The sequence below is a fragment of the Carassius auratus genome, chromosome 1, assembly GCF_003368295.1.
Source record: "Carassius auratus strain Wakin chromosome 1, ASM336829v1, whole genome shotgun sequence".
Classification (NCBI taxonomy): Eukaryota; Metazoa; Chordata; class Actinopteri; order Cypriniformes; family Cyprinidae; genus Carassius; species Carassius auratus.
Genome location: NC_039243.1, coordinates 12,672,978 through 12,684,573, shown reverse-complemented (window position 1 = coordinate 12,684,573; position 11,596 = coordinate 12,672,978). Strand labels below are relative to the sequence as shown.

Genomic DNA, 11,596 nt, shown 5'->3' with positions numbered 1-11,596 from the left:
ATGACTAACCCATTAAGGTTAGTTTATTTCAAGTGTGTCTTTAAAGTTAAGTTTTAGTACTACTGCTTAAAATTACATTTATATTGTGGGCATCATTAAAATGTACTTTGTACTGTTTGTCCTTTGGTTTGATTTTGTCCTTTGTATTTGTACTTGGCAAGTGTGTTGTTGTTTTTAAATATAATACTTTTTTAACTTTACATTTAATTAAACCATGTTTTATCCCACACTATGTAATTTCTAGAAAACACCTCTTCGTAGGTTTGTTACTGTTCTGGTCTTGTTTGTTGGGCATGGGTTTCCTTTCTTACACACACACACACACTCTCACACACACACACACACACACACACACAGTAACAAACAATAACACTAGGATTTATTTACTAGAAGATTATACAGCATTCATTTCAATATTTCAAATAATGTACACGTGCAAGAAAACTTAAGGTTAAAAAAAACACACTGCATGTTATGTTGATATTATACTTTGTATTTACTTGTCATTTTGTTAAGGAACATAAAAGCCAGAATTTTTGCTTTATAAATTTTCCTTTAATTTTGTTTTCTCCAGGAAAGGAATGTAGAACACACGGCATGACACTGAGCTGTGACACAGTCAAAGAACTGGAAGTACACCACTAAGTGTAACCATGTGTAAGTGAACCATTTTAACTATATAGCTTATAAGAAGCATGGTTCAGTTGAATTATTATTTTTAATTGAAAAATACCATGAAGTATAAAGAATTTTTTAAGTGCCTAAAAAAATACAAAACAACAAGAATGGGAAAATCATACAGACAACATAAGTAAATGTTATAATGTTGGAGATTTCAGGCTTTTGTCAGGGAACACGTTTTTTTCTCCCAGAGGTCCATGGGCTTCTTTTCATAACCTGTAATTTTACCCTTATAGACAGCAGATGCTTCCCTGTCCTCTTGCTTGTTACACCAAAAGTTTATTGTCACTGTTGGGTCACCTGGTACAAAAGCACATATGTGTTTACTGAACGAAACAGAAACCTGTGGGTTTACATCAGAAATAGAACATGATAAATATTGAAAGTTAGTCATGTGTGAAATAATTATTTTTTTGCGTGATTATTTTGCACTTTGCAAACATCATGTAAATTATTTGTAACACCCCTACATAACAGTCATTTCAAAGATGGTTTAAGACACAACTGTATGAAACCTTGTTGTTTAGATTACTCATATTGCTCTTTAAAAATGCATGTCTTGACTGATTTGAATTACCTCAATGAATCTACTTGCAATTTTTTTCTTATATTGAATATGAAAATAATTTTGAAAATATGATTCAGTTCATGTTTTAATAACAGTTGTTGGTTTTTGAAGTTTACTGCTTTTGTCAAATTTCTCTAAATAAAGGTATGATCCAGTTCAGTTTTTAATCACAGTGCACACTTACCTGGTAATAGTGATTTGATCAGTGAGAGACAGGCAGGTCGTGTAACACAGTGGGAAATATGTTTTTCTCAGAATAGGTACCAAATTACCCCAACTGACCAGAGAGTTAAAAGTATGCACAAAGATTTTGAGCACTGTGTACTTCTCCAGAAAAGTCCACCCATCTCTGTGGAATAAAAATGTACTGTTAAAAATAGAAGACAGTTATTAAAAAAAAAAAAGTGTTAAGGTCATATGAGTGTAAGGTGCACAATGTAACATTATATAACATTTCTGAAAATAAAACATTTTATATCTTTAAAAACTGAGATGTTTACTTAAGTTTGGCATTTGTGGGCTGCTTTTCATGATGTAACAAACTTAAATAAAAAAACAATGCATTTGACCTTGAAGTTGGACATTGTCAGCTGCAATTTTTTTGTGTGGTTGCCAATTAAAACAAAAAAAATAAATAACTTTACTTGAAATAAATGCATTTTCAAATTTTTTCATACATGATTATATCAGTTACCTATGACATGCTGTATTTGCATAGCAAAACCAAAAGTGAGAAATAAGGCCACAAGCCCCAAGCTTGGTATTTTATCTCTATTTTTGATTATTGATTCTAACGTCCTCAACAAGTTACTTTTGCCCGCGAAGTCATTTTGTGAAAATGTCATTAGAGCTTTTAGTCATATTGACACTTATAACTCATTGTCTTGTATTGATCTTATGTTTTCAGGTTGCGAAACGAGGAGCGTGTGTGTGCGGCTGTGTGGGCGCGCGCCTCGCGTGAGTGCGTGTGCGCGCGCTCTGTGCGGGGCCTGTCGGTACTGTAGCAGCACAGAATGGTTTGTGAGTTATAACGGGGATGCAGGCCGTACTGTGCTGCGGCAAGAACGACAGGACAGACGCACTTCAGATTCAGACGGATGAAAAGACAGAAGAGAAAGGTCTAGTAGGCGAAAACAACAGCAGCAGCAAGACTCCGTGTTTCTGTGAGTCTCCTGAACTTGGCCTTGTGACTGACTGGCTGCCTGGCTGTAGCAGCACGTAAATATTGGAGTCAAAGCACTAGCGAATCCTCCAGTATTGACCGTGCTGCTGGAGTTAGGCGGGCCGTTTCCCGTCTGCGGGGGGCTCATCAGGAGAGCACGAGAAGATTAACGACGGACTAATGACATGCTGTCGAAATACCGGTGTTTTAAACGCTTTTGAGCTGAGAACCGTTGACATGAAATGTGATAAAACATCGCATAAGCTGCATAAGAGTTTAAGTTCAAATTAATCTAAACAATTTATGTACATATAAAAATGCAATAAAGGAATATACAATTTAAAAAAAAAACATTACAATCAGCATTTTTTATTTTATTTTTTTTTTGTACAGGGCCACGTTGTGCGAGAACTGCAGTTTCTGTCAAATACATACATCTAACCACATTCATTTCTCACCAAATTCCAATAAAAATACATTTTATTTTTAGTTTACTGTTATAGATGAAACGTTTCTTAGAGAACAGTTATAAGCATCATCCTATCAGTAATGTACCTGACGTCTTTATTTACACATTTTCAATTACGCAGCATCGCCATCTTCTGGGAAAATTTAAATGGTTTGAAGTTTTCAGATCACCCCGTTTCTTTTAGGTTAAGATTAATGGGAGGGGTGCTGACAGAATCTCATCTAGATCGGCTCCTTTTGGTATTTTTTAAGTGTTTGAGTTGATTCTCGCGTTTCTTTCGCTTGGTAAGAATCGTCAATATCAAGTATATTTACACACTCTGCTGAAAGGCTCAGGCGATACTAATGAAACCAAACCATTCTTCAAATCGAGTCCAGCCTCAGGCCAAGATTAAGAAAAGTTTGCGTTCATCTGGATCAGCTGTCCAAAAACTGTCAAATAAGCGAATGAAAGACAAAAATGCGAATCTACATAAAACCTCTAAAAGCACTTCAACTCGAAACATTAAGTTGTTCCCTCAAGTAATAGCTTACGAATGACCAAAAATTACTGAGACAAACCTAAATGTTAGCTCAGATTTAACTGATTTGATTCTTAAGTGACTGATTCCTCTAATATCCAGCCACACCACTATTCGCTTTTGAATGAACCTGAATTGAAATAACGGATGTGAAGCGACAAGACGTATTTTGGGTCGTTCAGTACAGGCAGATTTTCTTGCCTTAATAATTAAAAAATAATAATTTATTGAAAGAAAGCCTGATTATCTTGAACGACGAAGCGCAGCTCCGGGACTCACATTTCTGATGGCAGTTGTTCTTGCCACCCAAAAAAAAAAAAAAAAAAAACAACCTACAAATAAATAAATACGTGCAACTGGCCAGCAACTCAATTTAAATGGATCATTCACTCAAAATCCGCTTGACACTTTGATAGTGAATATCTATCTGTTCGTAGAAAACCGTTTCGTACCATTAATTACTAAAACTGCTCTGAAAAGCTGCACTGATTCTCCTTAATGGTTATTGATTTGTATTAAAGACGCATAATAATAAATAAATAAAACACTTTTTAGATTCTCGGTGGTAGGATGCCATACAGCTGATTTCAGTGATAAAAATCACCGGAGGTGTATGTCCTTCTGTACAAGGAAAAAAGTTATTGGTGTGGGGCTATGCACTGACTCTTACGTTGTAGGTAGAACATACATGAAACCTAAACCTATAACATTTTTTCATTTTGTGTCATTTTGATTGGTCATTTAGGATTATGTAACACTGTTTTCTTTTTTTTTATATCGTGAAACTTTGGTTTAAAGAAAGGTTTGGTGCCACTGGTATTCTTGGATGTGTCAGAATCTGAATATAAAATGATTCGTTATAATAATAAACCAAAGCCGATACTAGGTGCCCTAACTTGACCGATCATGAGTCCTTTGATGACATATCCACTTCTACATCGTATTACGTAATAAAACATGCGAAATCAACGATGCTATCGAATGACATGCATGACGGACATAATTAGCGAACCGATGAAAGAAAATAGAGCAGAAACCACGTCACTTTCTTTTGCTCTTATTTCACTCCCTTCCATCGGCTGCACTAGAGCTTAAATACGGTACTTATGAATTCGCACTCAACACTTTCTGAAGCTAAGTTGGCCTTTTTCATAGAGAAGTTCATAGTGCACCCAAACTGGCTGTATACGTTTTTTTTCCCTACTGAGTAAGCTGTTCTTGGCAGGTAAGGCGAGATCGGAGCCGGTAATTGCCACAGAAACATCAGTTGGAGTGTCAGAGCTGAGCAACGCGCAGGTTTCTGGTGAGATCTGATTGGTCAGTTCTGAAAATAACGGATTTGTTATCATTCAAAAGGCTAGAGGCGAGCGGATGAGTGAATGGACCCGTGTTGATCATCTCTTCGCCGTTTCTAAACTAGTTTATACAGCGACAGCAAACCAACATCGCTACATAACCTCACTTCATTTGTCATAACCTGCATTTCAAAATCAAAACATGGCGAATCCGGTAAAGTTGGTGTAATTCTGTACCCTGTACAAAAAGTAGTAAATCAAACCATTCTCTTGCCATTACAAGACAGCGTCTATTTATTAATTATTAAACTAGCTTAAGCTAAATCATAATATATATAACGTCTATAAATAAAAGGTCGACAGGAAGAATATGATGAGACACTGTGCCTACTTTACCTTCCTTTTGTCCATTTACCTCGACATCTGCTTACTAGTCACCCCAAAGGACAAGGTGATGTCAGTCAAAATAAATATTTTTTACAACAACGCAATAATCCTATGAAAAGCAGAGATGTTGGGTTAAACAGTTCCTCCGCATAACTGTGAACACAATCTCACGCGCTCTTTTATTGGATAGAAACCGCGCGCGCCAGTAACCAGGGCACTCAAAAAACGCAATCATGGCGCTTGTTGCTGTGCAGATTTCAACACTAGCGCACGTCAAAAACAACAACAGTTTAAATCGAAGTTACGAATTACAAGTAACAAACAAGCGTCTTACAAAACGGTTGTTTTAACGTGTCTTTGATATGAGAGCGAGAAAACATATGAACTCAAGAAAAGATACATTTTCGTTTTTGAAAGAAGTTGGTCAGATATAGATCCCCCCTTAATGTTGAGCGGCGCGGTTGTTGCTATGCAAACCTTCACAGCTGTGACTGAGGGGCACAGAGCAGGTTAAAAGCTTTTAAGGTCACATCGATCGTTATCCCTCAGATTTGTCTCGCACATTCAGTGCGATTGCACACATATACAGACTTGTACACCTAATGCCATAAATCCAAAGTCTAACCATTGGTCTATCGTATCATACTTTCACCCTGTTACCTGTACGGTCTGATAGTTGACAGATTGATGTAAACATGGTGTCTCCTAAAGACAGCAAGTCCAAAACTACCTGACGATTAAGTGACATTATGTTTGGTGAGGTAATAACTCGGTCAGTCTTACAGGTTTAAAGGGATAGTTCACCATAAAACTTAAATTCTGTCATTTTAGTTTATTTCTTCTGCTGAACACAAATGAAGATATTTTGGAGAATGCTGGCAAACATGCAGTTGACAGTAGCCATTGACTTCCAAAGGATTTTGGAATGGATACCATCATCCAGGGGCGTTGGACTGGGGGTAAAACCAGTACTGATTACCAGGGCCCCAAATGAAGAGAGGGCCCTTTAAAAGTCTGGAATATATATTTTATTTTACCTTGATATTTTCATGGGGGCCCATCAGGACTGCCTATGTACAGGGCCCGGGATCTTGTGCAACGCTGCTGCCATCATCTGTTTGGTTACATTTAAAAAAATATCTTCTTTTGTGTTCAGTGGCTGTGAGAAATTCAAACAGGTTTGGAACAACTTTAGGGTGAGTAAATCATGACAGAATTTTCAATTTGGGTGAACTTTATAGCGATAAATTGTCCAAAATAATAGCGCCGTCATTATTTACTCTAATTCTTACACAACAGTAAAGCACAGTCTTGGTAGTCACCCCGGTTCTTCCATTCATTTTGAAAGTATAAAAAGCAATGAGAGTGAATGCTTAACTTTATTCATAATCATATCGATTTGTGTTTCACAGAAGAAAGAAAGGATTGAGGGAGTAACTGACGACAGATTTTTCTGTAATTGCCAGTCTGTCGAATGTTCACAAGAGGTCGCCGTTGAACTATAATATAGTTTATTAAAGTGAAAGGAAAAAAACTTTCACATCTTTTACAAATATATGGCAAGAGAGGTGGTAAAACGGATATAAAGTACGGCATTTGCATAATACACAAAACAATTAGAGTTAGTGGTGTAAAGAGAGGAATATACAGTTATATCTCGTCTGAGAATTGGTCAGTTCTGCTCTCAACAAATCACTTCACAGGGAAACATGATTCTGGGCAGTGTTATAATAAATGTGGACTCACAGAAAGCGCAGAGCATATGCTGATCAACTGTATTCATATGAAAGACAAAGACTACAATTAAAGAAGATTTAATATATGCTGGGATAAACTCTTTAACTTTGCAGAATGAACTACTAAACAGTAGTCTTATAAAGGTTATAAAGCTCGTTAAAAAAAATTTTTTTTTTTGAAAGCAATAATGTTATATAACAGTTTTTTTTCTCTCTCTCTCTCTCTCTCTCCTGATATCAATGTATCATCGGTAGGCGGCGGAATACGCAGCGAACGCTGGTTTGCCAACCACCATTAAACGTTGAAGAAGAAGAACCTTTGCGTCATATCCTGCTAGCTTATGTAGGGGGAATGAGAAAATGATCTCCCATGATTTGTAGCACAAATAACCTCGTATAACAACTAAATAGAACATAACCACATAATTTAACTGTAAGGGTATACTTGTGAAAGAAACACTATCATGGCGGCTTTGGTTTCATGCTGTTTCAGCTGTTGTGAAGACAATAACAGCGGCCACGTAACACTGAAGGAGATGCCCACGGTTCAGCTGGACACTCATCACATGGGTAAGGGTCAAGATCTGACATTTCAGACATTAAATTCACGGAAAACATTTTGAGTACCGCATAAACGGTTTGATGAACAGGGCTCTCCTTAAAAACAAACAAACAAAACAACCTTTTTTCGCCATACAATGATTGAAGTGTTATGATCTCTTTAATGTTACCAGATTTGACATATCAGTGTATTTACAGTTCTTTGAGTTTGAGATTTATAATGACATGTATATAATTCAATGAGAAGAGGCAAGGGGACTTCATAAACAATAGTTAAATGACACAAAATGTATAGCATTTTTGAAAAAGGATGAAAACGTGCACAATTTCACAACGTCATGAAGCAGGAAAAAAATTATAATAAACTATTTTGATTTGTTATGCTGTTAATTAAGTATGTGAAAACTGGACCCCCCCCCCCATTATATTTCAGGTACTGATGTTGTCATTGTAAAGAGTGGAAGACGCATATGTGGAACTGGTGGTTGCATCGCAAACGCCCCTCTCCATCAAAACAAGAGCTACTTTGAGTTCAAGATTCAGTCCGCAGGTAAGACATGATGCATGCAAGCATTTACATGTAAGTTAGATAAATCACTCAATACTTGATTTTAGTTGTTAGGTGTGACTTTGTGAACCTGGCCTCTCGCAGGTGTCTGGGGAGTAGGAGTGGCGACGCAGAAAGCAAATCTGAACCAGATCCCTATGGGCAGAGACCTGCACAGCCTTGTGCTCCGGCAAGACGGCACCGTGTACCACAACAATGAAGAGAAGAACAGATTACCTGCAAACAGCTTACCACAGGAAGGAGACATTGTGGTGAGTCTTAGCAGCATTAAATACATATGGGATTTGTTGCTAAATATAAATATTTATGTGTGCTTGGTAAAGGGAGAAGCATTTAATGTTGGACTGTGCTTCCATTTAGGTTTTGCTTTTTATAATAACAAGAGATCTTAACTGTGTTGTTACAGACTCATTAAATACTTCATTTTGGCATACCACCTGACTGTAATTTCATACTGAGTTTACTGGGTTATCTGCAAACTGGAAACCTGTTAGCACTAATATGTATGCTGACAGGAGCTTTGATGGATTTCATGAAAGCAGTGGTTAATTTTCAGTATAATAGCTTCATGTATCAAATTTTCTGGTTTCGCCCATTTTTGTGTGTGTAGGGTGTTACGTATGACCACGTGGAGCTGAATTTGTACCTAAACGGGAAGAATATGAACTGTCCGGCGTCAGGTATTAGAGGGACTGTTTATCCTGTAGTTTATGGTAAGTATTTTTCAGCATTATTTCTTTTTTTTTAATGACTATAACTAACCACTAACATCTTCTTTGGTTGCCAGTGAGACAGGAGTGCTCTGTTACATGATAACACGATTACAAAATAAGATTTGTATTCTCTGTTACCCTGTAGTTAGTGATGAACTGCATAGAGATGATCAGTCTTTTAATGTTCTTTGATTCCAGCGTCGCACAGTGTTTATGCTGGGTCTAGAAAGAATCAAACACACACACACACACAAATAAAATAAAAAAATCACATTTTGTTGTTTTGCAGCCTGAAATGAAGATGGACACACTTTTTGTTTTATCTAGCTGTAATTACTCAGTGCAACTTATGACATCCAAGTGAAAGATATAACACCAACGTGTCAGAAAAAATTTAAAACAGAATATCTGAGTTTGAAAAAAGATCACCCACCTCCTAAAAATGATTCGTAATCTCAATCAATTCAACTGAGATCATCTGTGGTAATTTGACAGCATTTTAACTGAGCCTTTCAGTCCTTGGTAGTGCAACTGAAGCAAACAATCAACTATTGGGTGACAAGTTAGGAGATGGATACAAAAACATTTCTAAGGCTTTATCAATGTCTAGAAGCAGAGTGAAGTCTATTATTTAGAAGTGGAAGGTGTTTGTTACAACACAGACCCTCCATGGATTAGAATGGCACTCCAAACTGGAAGAGCCAGGAGAAAAACTGCTCAGAGGCCTACAGCAACTCTGAAGCAGGTGCAGCAATATATGACAGAGTGGTCACTGTGTGCATGTGACAACAATATCACAAATTCTTCACAAATGTAGCTTGTATGGGAGGGTTGCAAGGAAAAAAAGCTACTCCTCAAGAAAGGTCACATGCAGTCACGACATAAAGCATCTTGAAGATTCTCTGCAGCAGGGACTGGGGCACTGGTCAGGGTAGAAGGAAAAATGGGGTAAAATACAGTCAAATTCTTGAAGAAAAACTGCTGCCCTCTGCCAGAAGGTTGCCAATAGGAAGAGGGTTCCAACATGAAAGTGACCCAAAGCACACAGCAAAACTGAGCACACAGTGGTTGAAGGAGAAAAAAGTGAATTTCCTTGCATGTCCTGGTCAGAGCCCAGACTGAAACCCCATTGAATATCTGTGGAACGTCTTGAAGGCTGCAGTCCATAAACACTCACCATCAACTGACTGAACTTGAGCAGTTCTGCAAAGAAGAGCAGGCAAATATCACAAAGTCTAGATGTGCAAAGTTAGTAGAGACAAATCCCAGCAGACTAAAGACTGTAATTAAAGAAAAAGGTGCTTTAACCAAATACTGACACAAGGGGAATATCATTTTTCCAAATCAGTGATTCATTTTTTTTTCTGGATGTTATAAGTTGCACTACATAAATAAATATTGATTAAAAAAACTGGATAAAACAAAAACTGTGTCTGTCTTCATTTTAAGATGCAATGCAACAAAATGTGATTATTTCAAAGTGTGATTTTATATAACATAGTTAGATGACAACCTTTTTTCTTAAATACTTTCCCAAATTGAGTTGCCTAAGAATTACCTAAAACATAAGTCTTTTGGTAGCTTTTCATAATTCTTGCATTTTGAAATAGAATTTATTATTAAATAACACATCTGAACTTGTGTGGCTTGGTCTTGTCCCTCACAGTTGATGATAGTGCAATTCTGGATTGCCAGTTCAGTGACTTCTACCATCCTCCTCCGCAAGGCTACCAGAAGATTCTGTTTGAGCAACAGATCTTCTAAAGTTCATGATGTGCTACTCCACAGCTGGGATTTGAAGTGCTATGATCATGAGTGACTTCCAAAGATTGTGTGGCTCAGAAAACTGAAAGAAATTGAAGTAATGCCATCTGTGATTTTGACTCGTGTAAAACCTACACATATCTGGCCATTACTACTTAGTTTAAAAAGTCATTCTACGTTTTTCAAATAAATTGTATTATATCATCTGCCCAGTAATGGTATGTGCACTGATCTCAAAACATACATCTTTAGTTTACTCTTAATCAAACACTGTACATTTACTGATGTACAGTATTAACAGTGCACTGTTGTCCTGCTTTAATCTATGCCCTGTCTGTGAAACCAGGCCATGAATTTGTGTTTTAAGGCTGGTTTGAATACAAAAATGGGCAATAATGGAGTAACATATTACAGCTGACAATCATGACTTTATGCTTTATTCATTTCAAGAGAACTAAGTGATGCTGACCTGAAATGCTGATACTGACTTAAAATACTGTCTCTGTTCTTCTTATTGTTTGTCTGATTTCTTTGTTGTCTGTCTGATGTATGACCTGCAGCTGCACTCTCCATATACATCATAATGACTTGGTTTTACACAAGCTCTACAAAAACACATATATTAAAATTTTATGGAGTTTATATTTGGTTGTATTTTCCATATTATCTTGCGTTTGATATACACTGTCTTCTCATTATTGCGGTTTCTGCACCGCATTTAGTGTGACTAATATATTAAGAAAATGTGAGACAATACAAGAGGATAAGAAGTGTAAGGGTTATTTACCTTAGATATTTAATAAAGTATTTTTCTCTGTTAATTGTTACAACTGATCACAAAACTGTTTTCAATAAATAAGGGAATATTGAACATGATGTCATTTTTGTATGTTCTAAGCTGACAGGTCTTCGTTGTCTAACGGTTTTTCTTCTGTCATTTGTTCAGAAACACTTTGTATTTACCTTACAATAATATAAGACTTAAACATGTTCCTGTTTCTATTAAAGTGTGAATTTTTGCTCAATGACTCAAAGGCCTGTCTGGAGCGCACTGTACTGCGCGATGACGCATTTTTACGTACGTAACTGGCGTACGCGTCATGTCAGATGAGCAAACTTGCGCAATCTCTAGTCTACTCACGATGACGCACGTCTACTGTACGGGTCGGGTC

The 11,596-nt window shown here is 36.9% G+C and overlaps 1 protein-coding gene and 1 long non-coding RNA gene across 4 annotated transcripts; one reads left to right on the top strand and one right to left on the bottom strand.

Annotated features, from left to right (window-relative positions):
- Positions 1 to 362: 362 nt before the first annotated feature.
- LOC113066608 (uncharacterized) lies at positions 363 to 6,107 on the bottom strand. The gene is made up of 3 exons (XR_003279207.1): positions 5,092 to 6,107; positions 1,434 to 1,598; positions 363 to 981 (listed from the first exon to the last, which is right to left on the bottom strand). It is a non-coding gene; the product is annotated as an uncharacterized LOC113066608 (long non-coding RNA).
- On the top strand, positions 2,048 to 11,414 carry LOC113066418 (SPRY domain-containing protein 7-like). Of its 3 annotated transcripts, XM_026238385.1 has the most exons (7): positions 2,202 to 4,703; positions 7,074 to 7,161; positions 7,312 to 7,388; positions 7,813 to 7,929; positions 8,032 to 8,198; positions 8,558 to 8,660; positions 10,327 to 11,414. In XM_026238385.1, exons 3-7 carry the CDS (start codon positions 7,355 to 7,357, stop codon positions 10,422 to 10,424), a joined length of 519 nt encoding a protein of 172 aa, XP_026094170.1. In that variant the 5' UTR covers positions 2,202 to 4,703; positions 7,074 to 7,161; positions 7,312 to 7,354; the 3' UTR covers positions 10,425 to 11,414. The 3 variants fall into 3 exon arrangements, with proteins under 3 accessions (XP_026094125.1, XP_026094170.1, XP_026094242.1); XM_026238340.1 differs by having other exon boundaries at positions 2,048 to 4,703; positions 7,074 to 7,388; XM_026238457.1 differs by lacking the exon at positions 2,202 to 4,703 and having other exon boundaries at positions 7,022 to 7,161.
- The last annotated feature ends 182 nt before the right edge of the window (positions 11,415 to 11,596 follow it).